This window comes from Scomber scombrus, chromosome 7 (genome assembly GCF_963691925.1).
Source record: "Scomber scombrus chromosome 7, fScoSco1.1, whole genome shotgun sequence".
Taxonomy (NCBI): domain Eukaryota; kingdom Metazoa; phylum Chordata; class Actinopteri; order Scombriformes; family Scombridae; genus Scomber; species Scomber scombrus.
The window spans coordinates 18,553,858-18,575,092 of record NC_084976.1 but is presented as its reverse complement, the minus strand read 5'-3'; the positions used below and the strand labels follow the sequence as shown (position 1 = coordinate 18,575,092).

Genomic DNA, 21,235 nt, shown 5'->3' with positions numbered 1-21,235 from the left:
GATTCCAGGAGAATACGTCTCATTTGCGGGCGTCATGGAGACGCTATCAATATGCGGGAGACTCCAGGAAGAGTTGGGATGTCTGCCTTTTGTTTCTGACATGGTGTTGAGGTGAGGCATTTGGATAGTGTGTCAACTCTTTGATTCATTATCAAATAGATTTGCAACTGAACTGCACATCCAGTCTAGGTTGATTACATATATTGTATGTCTCATGACTTTGTCCACCTGGACTCTAATAAGGACATAATAGTGTTGACACGCTAGTCTGTCTGCACAATTAAAGGCTGCGAATTAATCTGTCTGCTCCATTTTACATTTTACTGGAAGATTCACAGAAAACCCGGTTTCAATTTGTTAAGGCTTCTATTTTCTAAATTGAATAAATTTCCCTCACATATTTTTGATGGTCAGTCTTCTCCATAAAAATTAAACAAATGTGTTTTTTTATGACCTGTGGTATGTTTTCACAAATGAGAACATGCAGTAGCTATGGTTCATTAAAGAAAATGAACTTTTATTCAGATGAAGCCTAAAGAAACACATCATGGATAAAATGGGACAAATCAGGAAAACACATTCATATAAAATAACGGCAACAAAATAGCTGTAACAAAATTCATCGATCAACTTAAAAAAAAAAAAAACACAAAGTTACAGTGTCGAAGGGGCTCTTTTAAGTTTCCTATAGACTGAGCCGACGGAGTGAAGTCCAGCGGTTCACAGTAGTCTTCCTCTGCATTCAGTGGATCCGCAGCAGCACAGCAGCACTTTGCCCTCCACACTGCCCACCTCATAGTTGTAGTCCCAGGTGAGCTCTGTGCCAGCCCGGATCCGCCTGCACAAGGATGCAAACAGTCAAGTCAGAGTAGGATAACACCAGAACACTATATAAACAGACAAATAACAAAAGACTACATTCATGTTTTCCTTCTGTTTATCATATGATTTGGTTTTGTGAATCAGCAAATGGCTTGTAAAACCATCTGGTCTGAGGACATTTCCACTGATGGAGGCTGTTTATATTGATACAAACCTCTAACAGTGAACAGCAGATAATTTACCAGATGTATAAAATCCACTATAGAACAAAAAGATGACACAGGAGTGCCCCCCTAAGGCTGTGACAGACAGCACTGCATGCCACTGCTTTGATGCAGAAAGGTTGCAAATACAAATGGAAATGGAAAAGAAAACACGGGACTGTACCGCAAAAAGTTTTAACCTGGCTCAACCTTTGCTGCAGCTCAGTGCAGCATTATCCAGCAACAAACTGCTTTGACCAATCAATTACAGGAATAAAAACTCTTGCATACTGTCTACTGCTGGAATATTTTAGTATATTAGTTCACAACATTTCAGTCTGTCGGACCTTCATCAGGTTTGACAGTCGGATAGTGTGCACAAGTTTTTCTCATTGTTTTCAAGTTGCATTTTCTCTGATACACCTGATGCATATTCAGTTGAGTGGAGATTTCTTTCATTTTTAATGAAATACACATTAACAAAGATTACTGGTGGCGTCAGTGCCCTAATTCAACTGGCTGTCACTAGGCTCTTTAAATAGATATTCTGCATTATAGCCATGACCAGATCTGTCATTAAGCCGCCAATGCTTGTTCACACTGAATCAAACAAAGTCTGCATAATGCCGCCCCCATGTGTGCTTTTACATAGCCTGCCAGTGTTCTGGTTTCAGAGGCGTGACGTGTAACACAACAGCATCAGCTCCCTGTCCTGCTGTGCCAGCTGCCCCTTTTACACAGACATCGATCCAGCTGTGTGTAAACCCCACACACTCTGTGTCCACACATTTAATAAAGAACAGTGAGGCAGAATAAAGGCGCAGACTTCCCGTACTGTGTAAAGGGATCAACTGAAACAAAGGATATACAGTTACGCTGATAACTTTCCAGGGTTGCAAATTCTCCTCCCACAGCATGTGCAGTGTTTTGGCATCCAGCAAGCCTTCAGACTCATAGATCTGTTACTGACTCACATTTCATTGTCTCACTCTCTTGAATAAACATGCCCCCACCAAAGCACCCCCCCTGCCATTTTTAAATTTTTGGTCAGAGCACCCACTAAAGCCTACAACCTTTTTTCTTGAGGCTCCTAAGTTTGACACACATTAGTTTCTGTAACAAACACACGATTTGTTGCAAACTCACTTGCTGGCAAAGAAGGCCACCCAGGGAAACCGCAAGTCATGTGTGTCCACAAACACATTCTGGACGAAAAGGTTAGGACTACAGCTGTGCTGTAATAAAGAGACGGGACACAGATAACACTGTTAAAACATACACAAGAAGGGAATTTAAGAGACTTTAAAGTTTTTAAAACAGACTTACATTGAGGTAACGCCCAAGGTTGCCTTCCAACTTGGCATCAATGATGTAGCACGACTCCTCGCCATCAAAGAACAGACGGGTGTTTCTGGGAGCGTTGTCTGCACCTCCTCCAGTCTGTCCCTGCTGCCCTGCTTTACCTCCCTGACCCCCCTGCCCTCCCCCTCCTCCAGGCTGACCTGTTTTTACCATCATGCCATGACTGGTCTTCAGAGCGATGCCACGTGTGGATTTCACTGCTACCTGCTTTTTAGTCACGCCTGAGCCAGAGCAGTGCCGACGGGAGTGAGCAACAAAGACAAGAATGAAAAGTGAAAACAGTTAAAAGCATGTGATCAATAAGTATTTCCACATTTCTCCCTCCTTCCCTTCTCTTCTTACCCTGGGGGGCTTTCTCTTTCTCCTTATTGTCTTCAGACCCAGAGCTGATGGTCTGAACATCATCGCTGTCAGAGAGCGTCATCACATCCTGCTTCTTCCCCGTCTCTGACTTCACATTACTACAAGCAACACAAAATTATTAAAATCATCAAAAGCAAGAATAAAGATTGATCATGGAGTTTGCTAATAATTGTTAAATCCACAAAATGAGCAATTCCAACACACCTTTTGCTGTCTCCAGATTCCTGTGATGGAAAACAGAAAAGGGTCACTGAATGCTGATGAGTGCCTTGATTTCCAATATTTCTAAAAAAAAATATTTATTTACTACGCTATCAGTTGAAAAAAATATTTGTGAAGCCCTGCAATATATATTCTTACATTTAAAACAAAGAGCTCAGTTTTATGAAGCATTATTCTTGTTTTACCTTCTCTTTACTCACCTTCTTCAGTCCCTGGCTAGTGAGCCATGAAGCCACTTTGCTTTTCCCTGTCTCCTCTGGCATGGACGGTGGCTTTTCATAATCACTTCCTCTGGCCGATGCACTCAATCCATCTTTACTATCTTGACTCCCTGGGGCAGGAAGGAGAGAAGTGTACGAAAACACAAAAAATTATCTTCCAAATTGACCTCTAGACACTGAAAGTGATTACTGAGAAAACACTGTTGCAGTTTTAAGGGCAGCCAAGGGCAAAAAGCTTACACTTTTTAACATAATAGGGCAGGTGTGTCTGAGAAAGATAAAGTTCAATGTCAAGGTATGCCTTTCAACTCTAAAACGTAACCTAAAAGACACCAAGATGGTATTAATCACCCATTAATCATTAGCTAACACAAACAAGCAGTCCAACAATACGACTATTAATAAGTCATATGTGGACACTATAGATCTTTCCTGCTATTCAATGTCATAACTCTGAGTGATTGCCTCTGAATTTTCTGAAAATGTCAATCTGACAGTCACACTGACTGTGTGCAGTGATTGGCCAGGTGTGTGCAAGAAAGAGTTTGAACTTCACTCTCAAGCCCTTGCTGTTTTTTTCAATTTTTACCCAGCTATTTCTGTCACGTGTCCAAAACATTTCAACACCATAAAATCCTTCCAGGAGACACTGTGTGTAAATGTGCACCGTTATTCCCATATTTAAAACTATTATCACATGCCGCCCCTTTCAAAGACAGTAGGCTTTTCACCCCGCCTTCAAGTGTAGCCATTCAGACCAGCACTTTAATATTGTTTTCTGACACGTTGTCTGAACTAGTCCGTTTCGAGAATACCCCCAAACTTTACTGCTCCTAAAGATGCCACCAGCTCACCTTCTTTGTTGCCTTTAACCTGACCACGTGTGGTGTAACTCCTCCACACAGAGCTGGAGCTGAAATAGTTTTCCTTCACAAATGTGTCATCTGAACTGTCACTTTCTTCACTCTTGGAGTCTTTGTCATCGTCGTCATTGCTCTCCCCCGATGAGCTCGGGCTTTGAGCTGTGAAAGAAAAAAAACAAACTGTGAACATTATATGGAGAATGAGCTCCAATAATGTCAGCTAGGGTGAAGACAACGAACACTGCTGAGAATCTAACCACAAATTCTATTAGGGACCGTCTTGATCTCTCACCACTGGACTTGGACTCACCCTTCTTAGGCGGTCGCCCCACAGGATTAGATGATATTAAGGCAGAGGGTTGGATTTTTATCCTCGTCATGTCCACACCACTGCCCTCGCTGTCTGAACAGTGAGCCTCGCTCTCATAACCCTCCTTGAAATTCTCCACACTCTCTATATGATCCAGGTTAGCAAAGTACTCATCGCCCATCTCTAGACCTTCTTTGTCAGCGAAGTCGTCTGTCAAGATTTTACCTGGTTAAGTGGGAGGACAACAGGGAAATGAATTAGTCAGCTTGCAATCAAGTCATCTGCAGTGGCATCGTAATGAATAAACAGATAAAGATGTCTAAATGTGTGCCTGATTTCATCACCCATGCACTTGACAAACCATTAAGTCCCTGTCCTCACCAGCATAGATGCATACAAAAGAACCCTTAGCCACATCATCCAGGCAGCGGATGCCCCAGCCTTTGTTCTGGGTCTTGAAGAGCTGGAGACGCACCTGCAGGCCGTGCTGCACCAGCTTGTTGGTGCACATCTGAGAACATTTGCAGCGCTTATTACACTCATAGATCCTAAATGATAATGAGAGAGCAAGCAGACAGAAAGAGAAATAATGGCTTCTGAGACAAGACAGACAAATTAGCTGTTATATTCATCAGTAATTATCTTCTTATGAGGTTATGAGGGGTGAGAGCAAGTTAGTTTTTCTGTACAGTACACCTCAGGTGGGAAGTGTTTTGGTTTGGGATGTTTGTACTAATGTCTGACCCTGTGGGCAGGCACTCCTCTAATCGTTTGTGCAAATATCCTGCGTTTGCGTTGATCTGTGCTCCTGGTGTACAACCTGTCGCTTGAAGGGTCAGCTGGTGGCAAGAGCACATGGACCTGTAATTAAGACACCAAGACATTAAAGTACAAAGACACACTTCAGAATATTAACAAAAATATGAAAAAAATTATCTCACTTACTTGTCTCGACAGCCGTCAGTGCACTCACACCCAACCAGGAAATCTGCACTTGTGTTGATGTATACTCCATCCTCAGGAATACGTTCTTTACCTTTAAGAGTGGAGAAAAAGATCTATCAATTTCTCTACAATCACTTACTGGAGTGACTTTTGAAAGTAGCAAGGTGCAGCTAAAGGCAGCTGTATTGTAAAGGGCAATCAATCTTGATATATTTATATTGTTACTTTTTGTACAGAAACACCCACAGGTGAAGTGAGAAGACGAAGGCTCGTAGAAAAAAGCTCTCATTAAACTCAAAAGCAAGATAAACAAATAACTATACAATTGTAAAAAACTAACAGAGATTGAGGAACAATCAGGATGTCAAATTGAAACAAATGGCGTTCAGCTATTTCTCATTCAAGCTCCTCAACAATCAACATTGTAACTGGGAGGTAACTGGATTCACTATAATTATATACAGCATGTATTTATCTACCCACTAGAGAACAGAATAATGTTGGCCCAACCTGACAGACACGGGGCACTGGGAATAAAAACAGTGTTAAGACAATGACGCAGCATCTGGAAAACCTCATTATATATTGATAAAAAGACAAATGTGTCAACGGTTTTTCCTTCTCTTTCCTAGTTTGACAACTTCTACCATTTTATAGAGCATAGACAATTTCTTCCATACACAGTAGTTAACACAGCACAGACCCCACCTGCTATCAGGTGGGGTGTCATCTTAATATCACCAATGTACATCACGCAAGTCATACAGTATGAGGGTTATTTTGCCAAATCATGGCAAGAATTCATGACCCTATGGTCGTCTAATCTAACACAATGACCATCTCAAAAAGTAGAAATATAACATAGTCCCATCACGACATAAGCCCAAACAGATCTCTTCTTTATTGCCATCTAAATGTCATCCTTACTGTAGGCTACTTTAGGGGGTGGGGTGGAATCAATCTCATTGACGCAGGAAAGTGGGATGTCCTCCTTTCCTCGAGTTATGTCTGGAATATAGTAGAAGGGCCTCTGTGGCTGGAAGGGCCGATCCACAAGCACGTAGGGGTCTAGACAGAACATTTCTAAGAATATAAAGTCACAGCGTGTCTGGAAGAGGTAGTGCTGGATCTCTGGCATGTTACGCAGGCAAAGCCCACACGGAGCCTTGTAGATCACGTGGAACGTCATCTGAGGGGGGATAAGACAAGTGCAGAAATGTTACAAGAAAATGAAAGACATCTATTTTATGGTTAGGAATAAACAACATTATTTCTCTCCTCCCTCTACTGTATACCTTGCGATTGACTTTGCGTCGTCCCGTCATGCGTCTGAAATCGTACAGTAATGGTGTGAGAAGGGGGTTCTTTCCTCGGTGCTGGTCTGGTTTTGTTGGTCGGACACGATTCAGACAGGCAGGCTGACACGTGTGTGCCATGTAAAAGATACGGTCCGTTGGAGCACGATATGAGGCCTGATGTGGGATGGTGGCCATAGGGTGGGCCACAGGAGGAGACGGAGTAGGAGCAAGAGAGGGCAGTAGTCTCTGATACGCCTGTGGGAAAGTGGTGCTTGCACTGTTTGGGGTATTTAAAATTCTTGCACTGTGGATTGATAAACAAAAGACAAAGAGAAAAAGACAGAGGAGAGGAAACAGGAGTGAGAGAAAAGTTACAGCTTTATTCTCTCTAATAAAGATTGTGCTCCATGTTATCCTGTGTCCAAACATGTCCAAATAACTTATTGGGACCAACAGTGAGGTGGACTCACCCAGGCAGATTACTGGGACTGGAGGAAAGAGACTGCATGACTTTGGAAGCATGAGTGCCTCCCACACCAGGGACAAATGGAGAAGTACTCTTCTTTGCCATCTGATGTTTATTACTGTAAGACCACAAGGAGAGAAAAGGACATTCAGTCAACATCAACAATCTCAGAAACTGGTTAAAAATGCAAGATTTAATTAAATCTCAGTAACACTTATTATCTTATTTCTTTGAACAAATAAATGTAGAAACTAGAGTTGGGCGATGTGTACAGCGATATTAGGATGGGAGATCGTTGTCTATCTTTTGTGCAGATTACATTAATAAATGAGTCTTCTTGGCTTTTTCCTCACAAAGCTTTAATTAACTTACAGTAATGTAAAGAATGTAGTTGTCATCATTACTGGCTCTCCTCTGTTCCACTGTGACACACACACACACACACACACACACACACACACACACACACACACACACACACACACACACACACACACACACACACACACACACACACACACACACACACACACAACCAGCGTTTTTTTCTTCTTTTTTTGTGCTAATTCCTCTCCTATCTCCTCTGTGGTTCAGCAACAAGGTTTAAAACCTTGTCAGTGTCATAGCAGTGCTTGGATAAGAAACTATCAACTTGTCTCTGTTTCTACTTTGGTTGATTTTTGTGCTTGAGATTTTCATATCAGAAAGATGAAATTCCTCCTCAGCTTTAGTAGGCTCAGCTAGATGTTGAGTAAGTTAGCATCACTCACTCGACACGTGGAGGCTGTGGAGGCTGCAGAGGCTGCGGAGGCTGCAGAGGCTGCAGAGGCTGCAGAAGCTGAAGAGTTAGTGGAGGCTGTGTAGTTTGCTGTGTAGTTTGCTGTGTAGTTTGCTGTGTAGTTTGCTGTGGAGGACGTGCAGGTTGAGCGGTTTGTTGGAGCTGTAGCGGCTGTGGTGGCTGTGGTGGCTGTTGAGGTTGTGGTGCCTGTATAGGCTGGCTGGGAGGGGCCTGTTGTGATGTGACAGGAGAGGCTCCAACATGTCCATCACTGGTGTACTGAACGACTGGGCCTTTACTCCTCAGTGCACCTGGAGATTGGAATTGACACTGACAAATTAAATGATTGATTTTTAAAAAATTAATAATTAAACATAGCATTAACAAAAAGCCTACAGTAAGTATTCACGTACTTGAACTTTTCATATTTTCTTCTTTTACAAGAACAAATCCAAGTAAATAAAATGAGTCTAACAGTGCCATGGTGAAAACCGTACTGTGTGTTCTACGTTACCCATGTTAGGTCGCGTCCTCTGCTGGCCGGCAAGTTTCTTCTCCTGGGTGTTTGCGGAGGTCATCTTAAGGTTGAACATTGGCTCCAACCTAGTGGAACCTCTATAGATCCACTCGCTCCTCTTATCATCCTGATCAACACCAAACAACACAAGGAAGTTACTCTCTATAAACTACTGTTTCAAGTCAAACACTATTCATCACTTTTTTTGACCAAATTAATGTCATTTTAATTAAGCAACAAGCTATCAAACCAGATGAACGTGAATATTTTTTCATCTCAATTCAGATGCAAACTTACCAAAAAGAGGATCTTGACCAAGCTGCTATCCACCTCTTCCACTTTGCTCTTCCACCAAGTTCCCTCCCACTCTGTTTTAATGATCTGGCCAAGCTTTAGGAGCACCATAGGCCTACTGGGATAGGCAGTGATATACTCCTCGATGAAGTCTCGACACGACGCGTCCTCTATGTCCTCCCAAGTATGCTTTACTGTGAAAAAAGAATAATCTCACTCTTATTGATCAGTGAAATTAATTGGCTCTTCTTTAATCTAAAATTAATATAGGAAGCACTTAGCCAAGTGATTCTAAAACTGCAGTATCAGTAGAATTTATTGGATCTTACAATAGAGGAGGAGAGGACAGAAAAATGGGCTCTTACATGGTCGGCATACAGGGTAGAGCTCAGGTAGTGTCACATATGAGGCATAACCATCGTCAAAGAAGATCAAAAACCTGAAACACACACAAGCAGGACATTAACAAAGAAACACCAGCACATCCCCACCCACAGTTTTACCACTCTCTTCGTCCTCCCACCTCATTCGGTTCTTGTTGTTGGGCATTTCTGCTACTATTCCAGCATAGAGCCACACCAGGTTGCCATCCTTGTACTTGGCGACTACACGGGCCCCAACATACAGACTCTCCAGTGTGGGGTTATAGTCGAAAGCCACGTGATTTCCAGACAGCAGACTCTTGCCTTTATCAAACTTCACTTTATACTTGAAGACACCGTTTCCTGAATATGAGCAGAGGATGTGTAGCATTGATGACACAGCACAGCAGGAAGCATAGAATAAACATGTTAAATAATAATGAGAAATTAAGACGCTACAGGAAACATAAAACGTTGAAAGTTCAATATCACTTTAAAAGAAGTAAATGTGGAAACACACCAACAGGGTTGATGGCAACGAGGGTGCCTCTGTGCCAGATCTTGGTGCGTTTCTTTCCCAGAATGCTCATTCCGACTCTGAGCTCATCTTCTTTTATCTTCAGATTCGGCTGGGTCATCGACTGAGATGGAACCTGGGATACAAACACTGCTGGCACTGAAGCGTTAATACCTAGAGGACAGAAAGACCACACACGCTTTTAGTATCAAACATACCATATTCTCACACAGGTAAAGAATGTGTGTGCACTCACCTGACTGGGCTGGAGGCTGCGTTGGAGCTCTTATCAACGGAGCACCTGGTGAAGTCTTGTTAACCATTTGGACCAATTTTTGCACCTGCTGGGAGGTTTTCTGTAGAGCTGTGGAGGTCTCTTTTAGCTGTCACAATAAATACAAATACAAACCGAACATCATCATCTGCATATAGTGTTGAGTCAGACAGGGGAACAGTGCTTAATTCCAGTCCTCCACCTCAGGCAAACTATATTGGATGTTAAAAAACTAGATTTAGGAAATTATGTGTTTCAATGGTCTACTTCGGTACTCTCTAAATACTCATGAACATTATATGACTAACAGCTTAATTGTCACATTGTTACAACTGTACTATTTGGTCAATTTTGTTTCTGTACTGTAGAAGTCAGTTACATCGCTGACATATTATAGCTGCATGCATTCAAACTGCACATTTTGTATATTGCTTTATTTTGTTTATATATCATAGTTTCATCCCTTCTTACTTTCACTACACCACTGGTTTATTGTTTATTCTGTTTATTTGTTTGTCTTTATGTAAATCCATATGTACTTCTTCTATTGTTTGCAATCTCTGGTCAGATACTGATTTGTACTTTGTGCATTATGTGCAATGAAAATAAAGCTGAATCTAAGTTAATATAAACATTTGTTTGTTTGTCTTTATGTTGCATACTGTAATATATGTGTATATATAGCAGCACTTAGCACTTTAGCACTTAGCACTTTATGATCCCCCAAATTCTGGTCCTGTCAAGACTAACAAGGTTTTCTGCTCATTGTTTATCTGTCTGATTACATATTATTATTATTTATTTTATTTTATTTTATTTTATTTTTTCTTTCTTTCTCTATTTCCTTTTCTCTTCTTTCCTTTGAAAAACGTTATTTTACATGTCGTTGTTTTTAACATCAACCTGCCCCCAGGGACTATAGATGGAAATTAGCCACTGGCTATAATCTTGTGTATTTACATGTTAATGTTTTTTGATCAATATGCATTGTCCCTGTCTTTTAAATAAATAAATTTACAAATAAATCTACAAATAATAGCTCAAGACAAATGTTGGGTATATAATTTAGCTGGCGTGCAGGACTTTTGTCTCCCCCTTCTGGCAGTGAGTGTAATTACAAAAACACGTGCTGCACAGGCTCCGTTGTGGCCTACTTAGTTGCTACTCTAAAATGGTGGAAAAAGTGTCAAACCCTCTCAAAATTATTTGTTTCACTATCAGAATTTGATCAATTCGGTCCAATAACATTTGGAAAGTCAAGAAGAGTGGCATGATTAAATTATTTTATCCCCGTTCAAGTTAGCAGAGAGCTAACTGGAAGTTAACCACTCAGCTGGCGGAAGTCTATATTCATGCATTCATCTGATTAAAAACTCTGATATACTCTGAAATACATAGACATTTATGTGGCAGCGATAGGCTTAATCAGCATTGTGTGAACTCAATTGGCAAAGGGCTTAAATATAACAGACGTTCATTTATATGGAAAAGCTGAAGGTTTAAAATCAGGATGGGTAGCCTACTAACTTAAGTCAGGTTAAAAAAAACAACATTGTTTTCAGAGACTGTATAATTCATGGTAGACAACTTATTTGTTAGTTACTGTAATTTAGAAACTGGCAGTAATGTTATCAAAAAATAAATCAAGATTTATCTATCTAATCTATATATCTAAATCCAGAAAACGTTTAGAGGAAGACAACAACAATAATACATCTAAACTCCCTTAAATCGAACAACCCTCTATAACATTAAGCAGTGAAGTTAAATGGCAGAAATACATAATAATAAGAATTAAACTTTGTATTGTTCTCACCACTGGATCTTTGCCAGGAGTTACTGTCTTCTTTGGAGGAACCACTGAAACATTGTGAAGAAAAGAAATACATCACTTAAAAACTCAACTGTTTTCATTTCACAGCCAGACTGAAATGTTCCCTTAAGAAAGAATTGTACAACTTACAACAGCCAACAGCAATAACATCATCATCATCATCGTCATCTATCTCAATGACCTCGGAGGACAACACCCCTCCGACGCCCCCTTCATCCTCTGAGCTGCTCTCCCGATAGACGAGGCCGTTCTTATGGTAGGTTGCCTTTACAAGCTTCTCGCACTCCAATATGGACCTGAGGAGGAAGGCGAGGGAGGAGAGGTCTCAGCATGTAATTCAGTCCAGTGGATCAATATGAAGTATCAATATGTGGATCAAATATGAAGTTGATGCCGACTTTATTAGGCGGATCGGTTATCTGCCATGATGTGGCAGATCCCATTGAATACAGTTTTTAGTGCCACAGCTGTCGCCTCACGTTACCTTCTATAAAAATTATTACAACCAGTCCAACACAATGGAAAAAACACATTAGTATTGGACTGGTCCTTTGTAAAGACAGATTGGTGTATCGCTGTTATACAACACACACCCATCTGTCACATATTACAGTCACAACCAGAGCTGAAACAATTTGTTGATTAATCGATCAGTCAATCAACAAGATATTTGCCAAATATTTGTTCAGAATGCAGAACATTAGCTGTTTCCGCTTCTCAGATGTGGAGATTTAATACTTTTCTTTGCCAAACATGATGGTAAATTGCATCTGTTTAGACTGTTGGTCAGACAAAAAACATCGGAAGGCATCACTTTGAACTCTTAAATATAACATATAGTCGTTATTACTATTTTCTGACATTTTAAAGACCAAATGAATAATTAATTAATCAAAAATAATTGACAGGACAATCAATTACGAATATAAATATTTGTTGCAGCCCTACCCACAACAATGGATTCTTATCTGTTTTGTGTGAAATCAGACACAGAGAGTGATTTAAACATATTACTCAATATAATGAAATCAAACGATTTATATTAAATACTCATAAAACCATTAAAAAAACATTTTAGTTTAAACATTAAAAGTTAAACAGGAATATTACAGTTATCAATTATTTATCAAGTTATCAGTCATGTTTTTGGCACATATTGATAACTTGCCACCATCTGGCAGGAGGTGCAGGAGCACACGAGCGTGCCCCTCCACACTGGTGTTTCTTTTCTTACAGTTTCTTTCACCAGGCCATCAGACTACTGAACTGTAACACCTGAAATATGCAACACACTGCACTCGTGACTTTAATGACCATTCTGCTACAAGAAAGAAACAGATATGATCATATCTCTTACCCTCTACTGCATACACGCATTGCACAGTCACTCAGTTTTGCACTTTTTATAGTAGCACTGCTGCTTTCATCTGCATATACTCATAGCATCTAGTATTTTTATTCTAACACCATTCATTTACTTATTTAAATACTGTAAATTCCTTATCTGTAATAGTTTTTCTTGTCTTTTGTTTTTCCCTGTATCTTCAATGTCTATCTTATTGTTATTGTGTAAAATTACTTTTGTCTGCGGTAGTATTTAAGCATGACGTGTGTTATTCTGCACAACTTACAAACTTGAACTTGTATTCGTGTGTATCAGAGCCACATCTGTTGGATGCTGTGCGCAGTAAATGCTTGGCTCCGTGCGTTTGTTAGAAAACCTGTGTCAGCTTGTTACGGAGTTTCTTTTAGCTGACATTTATGATGCTCATTGGAGAAACGTAGATCTGCTCCTCCACTCTGTCAACATCTCATGGTACATTTTCCATTGTATCATGCACAGGCTGCTTCCAATAAACAGCTGGCTTCCACACAACAATCAAAAACTACCATCTGTACAATCAGAAACTATAAAGTGTGATATATGTTGATTTTTATACATCAAGGATGTATGTGCGTATGAACATTTAGAAAAAGGTGGCACAGTAAAAAGCTGCAAAATTATCCACATTAGCAATCATTAAGATATATTAAATTAATTAAAAACTCAAATATAAGATTGTAGGTCTATAATTCACTAAGATGTTATACTATTACAGGTTTGGATGTGTTTTGTATTTACTTACTGGTTGGCATCACTTAGCAGCGTCTCTGTCACTGCCTCCTCCTCCTCTTTCTGCTCCACCCATTTCTTCAGCTCTGTCAGCTGAGCCTTTTTCTTCTGCACAATCTCACTCTTCTCCACAGCCTCTTCAATCCACTTCTTCAGTTCATCCAGAGAAATGCCCAGTTCTTCCTCCAGACTGGGGTCCCAACCCTCCACCTCCATTCTGAGGAGAGAAAAAGGAAAACATGTGAATATAGTTGCAAATATCTATGCATAAATCTTGACTGTAAATAATGCTGTATGACAACCATTGTTAGATAAAAAAAAACAAATGATGTCCACCAACAACTTTGCACAGCAGGGCAGTTTGTCAGTTTTAAAGTTAAAGGTTTTATCAGTCGAACATTTACTGCCAATATTGGGCCTTTTATTTTACCAGCCTTTATTCAATGCAACAGTCACATGAGCAACAGAGTAAAAGTATGACAATCCTTTTTTTTTTTCTTTTTTTTTTTTTTTAAATACAATGGAAAATACTCATTTTCATTTAGCAAATGACTTAATCCTAAATTGATCAGTAAGCCTCCACAGTTCAGAGAACACATAGCAAACATTCACTGGATAAAGATTCTTAACTGTGAGTATTGACTTGTTTTTCTGTTTCGTGTAGTTGTAAATAAACAATGGTTGGGAACTGAGCGTGTTCGCCACACTTATGAATAAATAAATAAGCACATAAATATGAAGGACTGATACCCGAGTACCATTTTAATGGGCATTAGTCTTCATTATTTGAATTTCAATTGACTAATCAACAATTTATTTTAAAAATTTTGACAAATTCATAATGTATAAGTTGTGGCTAGGCTCTGAAAATAATTCAATACTACTGTTTATCAACTTTTATCTGAATCATATTGTAATATGATCTTAAATGATCATTCAAAAGGGTTCGGTTTCAATTAATGCATAAAACTGAAACATATTTCTTTGCTTTGGATGTTGGTTTATTTTTTCTATATACTGTATGCATTCTGAGTACATTTGCCATATTGTGATATGTACCAGTTTTAGAGCTGCAACAATTAGTTGTTTAATCGCCAGTTTTTCTATCTATCTATTTTGATTATCTCTGATTCCTGCTTCTCATTTGTGAATATTCTTTTGGCTTATTTTTCCTTTATGACAGCAAACTGAATAACTTTAGGTTGTGATAATTTGAGGACAACATTTTGGGCTTTGAGAAATAGTGGCAGACATTTTTCACAGTCAGTTGCCCTAACCAATTTAAGAAAATACCATCATTAAACAACAGGTTCACAATTTTTCAAGGTTTTGGAAAATATCCCCTTCAAAAGTGCATTCAATGTAAGTGATGGGGCCAAAATCTACAGTGTCCACACAGTCATTTCATGCAAAAACACATTTAAAACTTGATCTGAAACTTATATGAGGCTCCAACAGTGTGAGTTAGTCATATGAAGTGGATATCTGCCACATTTTCTTTTTAGCATCAAATTCACTCTTTGTGTTTCTCAGACAGCGTTTCCCTGTTCCCTGTGGAAGTACAGTAACAAAAAGACGGACTTTGGCACTAAAAACTAACACTGAAAGATATCTTCGATCTTCAGAAGTCTGAATTTTCATATTAGCATCAGATAAACTTTTAAATATATTTTTGCACAGAAGCAGGCTTGTAGCTTTTGTCCCCCATCACTTACATTGTAAGTGCATTATGAAGGGATCTTCTAATGGTCAGTACGAAGAGGAATAATTATAGCAAGAAAAACCTGTTTTAATATTCATTTGGACACCTGACTAGTGTTTTAAGACAGACAAACATGACATATTGTGATCCTGTACTTTAATAACATGACAATGACTCAAATCATTCAATCCTAGCTGAGAAGGCTGACCTGTTATATAAGACCAATAATAAATGCATGATGATATCTATCAGTTTTGTTATCATTTCCTCCAGTAAACAATCAACATAAGTGCATCCTTTATCATATGTCAGTTTGATTCAGTTACACGTTTCCAGGGAAGCGATATCATCTCTGATCCCACCTGAATCACATCTACATTCAAAATCATTAATGCATGCAAACTCCACAGTAGACAGTGTGTTTCCTGCAGTTGACCTTGCACACTGTTTGGACAGAATGATAAATGTGTGTGAACCTCTGCATCTCTCTCCTCCAGTCTGACCATAGTATGTTGATGTGTGTTTACCACTCACACAGGAGCTCATTGAAACTACAATCCCCACTAAATGAACAGTTACAAATAATACAAATATCTGGCTCAACACAGCTATAATAGGGTTGATATATCACCTTATAGTTCATGTAAATGTAATGAAGTTGTTTGAATTGAAAGGTTGCAGGCTAGCACAACAAGGGATAGCTTGAAAGCCAAAATCACCTGAAGTTACCTGGATATTATTCTCTATCCGTCTAGGCTGACGGAGTACCAGCTAATCTGATCCACAATAACTCCACTGACACTTTAACAAGACATATTACAGATTAAAAGAGGACAATCTGAGGCTTCATGCAGGGACGAGCAGGCTAGCTCGTTAGCCTAGCATTAGCATGCACAATGTCTCCTCTGCTGCCTGACTGCTGCAGGTGTTGTTGCTGCAACAAACAGCACTGTGCTATCTGCTGTGGCTCTCAGAGAGGAGTCAGACTGTGCAGCTAAAACTTCCCAAAAACACAGCACCGAGCACTCACCCCTCGCTGCTTTCCATCCTGTGTGCTCGTAATTTAAACCGTTAGCTAGCTACCTGCTAGCTACATAAAGGAGTGCATGATTTGTTTCTCGGGGTATTCCAAGTGGGCGGTGTTACTGCGCCGCTACGGCCTGTGAGACGAAAACCCCGCACACCCGGGCACGGGTAGCGTTTACATGACAAACCCCAGGCCCGCGCATATCTCCCGAGAGTGTTCATTTTAATCCAAACCACCAAATCCTAACCAAGTGTTGTTTGTGCCTAAATCTAACAATACTTTAATTACAGCCTTTTCATATCATAAAACATAATTCATTTGTACAGTGAAGGAACAAAGCGTACAAATCTCGCGAGAGTTTCACACATTTAGGGTAGCCATCCAGACACGACCCCCAGCCCTCTCCAGACTTTCAAAAACATTCATCAAAACTATCCCAACCCTCTCCAGACTATCAAAAATATTCTCCAAAATTATCGTTACCTTTTCCAGGCTATCAAAAACATTCACCAAAACTATCCCAGCCCTCTCCAGACTTTCAAAAACATTCTCCAAAACTATCCTAACCTTTTCCAGGCTATCAAAAACATTCACCAAAACTATCCCAACCCTCTCCAGAGTGCCAAAAAGTTCTTCAAAATGTTCCCAACCCTCTCCAAACTATAACAAACATTCTCCAAAACTATCCTAACCTTTCCCAGACTACCAAAAACATTTTCCAAAACTACACCAACCTTCCCCAAACTATTAAAAAACATTTGCCAAAACTATACCAAGGACCCTCTCCGAACTATCAAAAGCATTCACCAAAACTATTCTAACCTTTTCCAGACTATTAAAAACAATCTTCAAAACTATCATAACCCTCTCCAGACTATTAAAAACAATCTTCAAAACTTTCTGAACCCTCTCCGACTTATCAAAAACATTCATCAAAACTATCCCAACCTTTTCTAGACTATTAAAAACATTTGCCGAAACTATACCAAGGATTCCCATACTATCAACAATATTCTCAACTATCCCAAGCTTCTCCAGGTTATTTCAAACCTCACTTATTTCATTGGCTGTTCTCGTGAGTGAAATCTCATATATCATCTTGACACGAGTCCTGCAGCAATGTTTGTAGTGAACTATAAACAGGTGAAATATTTGAATGGAGTCTGGTGAGAGTTCATAAATGATTAATGAGGCTGCAGCTGAATAAAAAAACAAAATCAAAGGAGAATTTTTCATTTAAGTCAGTGAATAAAACTTATACTCTGCATGCCGAGGAACAACTGGATGGACAGATAGAAATTTGACAAATTTTGGGTGTAATCTGATTAGCATGTGTGTAATTTGATCACTGGGTGTGTAATTTGATTTATTACAATACCTTTTGTACTTTTGGAGCTATGTAAGTCCAAAGTTAGGGCTTTTACAGCTGTTTTCACATCTCATTATGTAACATCATCAGGCACAGAGGAGAGGAGAGATATTTTTTAGACCAGAAAAATAATACATATGTCTCACTTCCACAGTTTTAACTCTCCAAGCACATGTTGTCTCTCTCTCTCTCTCTCTCTCTCTCTCTCTCTCTCTCTCTCTCTCTCTCTCTCTCTCTCTCTCTCTCTGTCTCTCTCCCTCACTCTCAAAATGTAAATATATTTTCTATAGGAGTTACAGTTTTTGAGGTCTACACCTTCATTGACTCTTCACTCTCATTGACTGCAATACAAACGGCAGGTGGTCACAGACTCTCTCTTCCTTTAAACACTGTGTACAGATATTATAGATCCTCATCCTCTGCTAATCCTATTGTCAATAATGACGTACAAATCTCTGGCCTTCAAGTTTCAGTTTCAGGTAAATGGATTTATCCTCAACAAAATGGGATGTTTTTTTCTCAACATATCAGGGTTAGTCTGCCGGCTCAGTGATTTAAGCCCTGCTCTCATGGTCAGCTTCCTTATGAGATTACAAGGTTGTGAGTTTGATCCCTGCTTCTGGCAACACTGCTCCTCATAAGGAAATACAGACACAGCTGGTCCAATCAGCTGATTGAGATTCTCTCTCTCTCTCTCCCCCCTTTAACTGTAAGTACATTTAAACCTCCAGTGGTTTCAGGTTTCATTCGCAATTCAAAACAGCTTCAGTCTCTCTCTCTCTCTCTCTCTCTCTCTCTCTCTCTCTCTCTCTCTCTCTCTCTCTCTCTCTCTCTCTCTCTCTCTCTCTCTCTCTCTCTGTCTCTCTCACACACACACACACACACTCACACACACACACACAATGCATAGAAAGACACATATGGGTATGCGCACATTAACACACTCCTGGACCCCAGGAAGACTAGCTGTCGTCTTGGCGTCAGCTAATGGGGATCCTTTTAAATAAACAATAAACACAGTACCCCCTCCTTGTCACTTTATCTCCTCTCTTCAAAGTAAGTTGTTTAGAAAGTGTCAGCTTATTTGAATATACTTCCCAGCATGCATTGCATAGGTGTGGAAATTGTCCAGAAAACCTTCTGTCTGTATAATTTACATGATAGAGGCTTTTGTGTGTCTTTTTAAACATATGTGTCAGAGGAGTCAGATGGTTTTCTCTCTGATGAGGACAGACAAGCACGTTACTCAATTCCTGAATGCTGTCAAATATGACGTTTTCAATTATCTTTACCTGTAGGTGGCGCTACTCTGCCAAAAGAAATTGCTGCCAGAACAGTAGGTGCAGCTGTCATAGACTTTGTGCATTGTTGTCCATTTGTTATTTCTATATGTCTCTATTTTTTCAGTGACACATTTATGTTTACTTATCTTTGTACGGCTTGTTGTCCATGTGTTTTCTTCGATAGATTGTTGTATGTAAGTACATTGAGAGATACTACAAACCTACATACATTAAAGCAGATTCTGAAAACGTTATTTGTGTTAGATGAGCTGAATGAATTTCACTAAACTTAAGATGCTGCATGTGAGACTTAATTAAGATGAACTGTGGAGACATTAATTATTCTTCATATATTCCAGGATATTTGAGATCCAGTACAGGAGTGTAATCTAAAAAAGTGATTTACCACTGTGAGAGCACATTACATTTTCCACAAGCTACCAGTATGCCCTGAAGTGAGACATAGCAATTAACTATTAAAAAACTGGTAGAAATATTTGGCTTAATTGACAATGATTCCTTCCTTTCTTTTATAATTACAGGATCATTGTTATTAGGAGTACTAAAAGGCTATATGTGATATTTAAAAGTGACAAAAAGAGACACTGTATCAATGTTACATTTAACAACAATGTTTACACAGTATCTATTTTCTACTAAGAGTGCAAAAACTGCTGAGTAATTGGATTTAACTCTGGTGACACTTTTTAAAAAAACATTTAAAAGACTTCGAAAACAGATAATGCACACTAAGGCCTGAGAATAAAGTGTTTGAGGCAGGTGTATGACATTTATTTTAATTTGGTCACTTTTCGTATTATCCCTGTCCAATAAGTAGTAATCACCAATTATTAATAATCCTTTTCTGTCTTTTAAAGGAGGATTGAGGCTTCTCAGAGATCCTGTTTCTTTCTTTACTCTGCTGATTCTACATCTGTTGAAACAATCACAATTGATGAATTACAACCACATGCTATAAATGAAAAAGGTTATTTAATTTTCTCAATAACAACCAACTTGCATGAAAGTTTTTTTGTAAAAGCTCCAAAACATATTGTGGCAGAATTTGGAGAAAATAACAGAACATTTGTTTTGCATTATAGTCTCATCACTGAGAAGCTGGAAACATCTGTGTGCTATTAGTGCGGAAGGGAGGACATTTTCCTCCGTCTGTACCATCTGTATTCAGCAGGTTTGCCTGCAATTGTAAGAAGTATCTCAGCATGAAGGTTTTCAGGTTTTGCTCCTGGTACTGAAGTCTTGATGCTTGGATATTTGTGTCGGCTGCTAACTGAGATGAAGCCAAAGTGAGATACTGTGTGCTATTTATTGAAGGGTTTGTACAATGCAAAATATTCATCTCTGGTCATGCAGGCATTATTGTTCATTGCAGTAGTGAGGCCTGCTTGTGAGAAAACACGAGTGTTTTAGTTTTAGACCTGAGTTTTCTTTTTTTTAATTAAGTCAGGTCACTTAATTATAAGCGATTTAAGCATTACACACTTTCAATGTTTAATCATTTTGTGTTATATTTTATTTCTATTTCACATTTTAATGATTATGACTTGGCCCCGTGAGGAACAATATCTCATTCTGCCACATGTATTCTTATGGATATGGTTTGAACAATAATTAAATAAACATGAATTTTTAGATCATATGGATGAAAATATTTTAAAATCCATGACAATGAGATACACAGTGTTTGCTGGTATAAATTGGTACTGATGTTTCACCAATTTGTTTGCTCTGTGGGATGGAAATAAAAGTAACCTCAAACATAATGTTAAAACATAATACACCATAGCAAACACATTTAAAAAATATATATGTACATTATAAATGGACCACACTAATCATCTACTGTAAATATATTTGAGGTGGGCATACTTACATAATTTGCTGGAAGTTGTTGGGTGGTGTTCGGAAACTTTAAAAAAAAGTTTTTGCACAAAATTTTAGTTGAAAATATATAAAAATATATAAAAGTTAAAGTATGTCAGCCCATCTGTGCAGTTTGAGTAAATGTCACAGCTCCTCTTAGAGGACGAGATGTTTTTCCTTGATAATGTGTGGGTGTGGGGTCTACA

The 21,235-nt window shown here is 39.1% G+C and overlaps 1 protein-coding gene across 1 annotated transcript; it reads right to left on the bottom strand.

The window, feature by feature from the left end:
- Nucleotides 1-497: 497 nt before the first annotated feature.
- setdb1b (SET domain bifurcated histone lysine methyltransferase 1b) lies at nt 498-16,580 on the bottom strand. The gene is made up of 25 exons (XM_062421748.1): nt 16,497-16,580; nt 13,778-13,981; nt 11,781-11,947; nt 11,634-11,677; nt 9,800-9,926; nt 9,547-9,717; nt 9,188-9,389; nt 9,030-9,103; nt 8,668-8,858; nt 8,368-8,497; nt 7,846-8,164; nt 7,080-7,193; nt 6,607-6,913; nt 6,239-6,500; nt 5,312-5,402; nt 5,111-5,227; nt 4,748-4,914; nt 4,367-4,591; nt 4,048-4,215; nt 3,173-3,303; nt 2,955-2,974; nt 2,730-2,848; nt 2,352-2,608; nt 2,172-2,260; nt 498-838 (listed from the first exon to the last, which is right to left on the bottom strand). Exons 1-25 carry the CDS (start codon nt 16,511-16,513, stop codon nt 721-723), a joined length of 3,831 nt encoding a protein of 1,276 aa, XP_062277732.1. The 5' UTR covers nt 16,514-16,580; the 3' UTR covers nt 498-720.
- Nucleotides 16,581-21,235: the final 4,655 nt, after the last annotated feature.

What these genes read in the sequence shown, in the direction of transcription:
- setdb1b (XM_062421748.1), bottom strand. An exon ending in GGGGCGACCGCCTAAGAAGG is followed by an intron (nt 4,216 to 4,366) that starts GTGAGTCCAAGT and finishes TTTCTTTCACAG; the next exon opens with CTCAAAGCCCGAGCTCATCG. An exon ending in GGTTAAAGGCAACAAAGAAG is followed by an intron (nt 3,304 to 4,047) that starts GTGAGCTGGTGG and finishes TTCCTGCCCCAG; the next exon opens with GGAGTCAAGATAGTAAAGAT.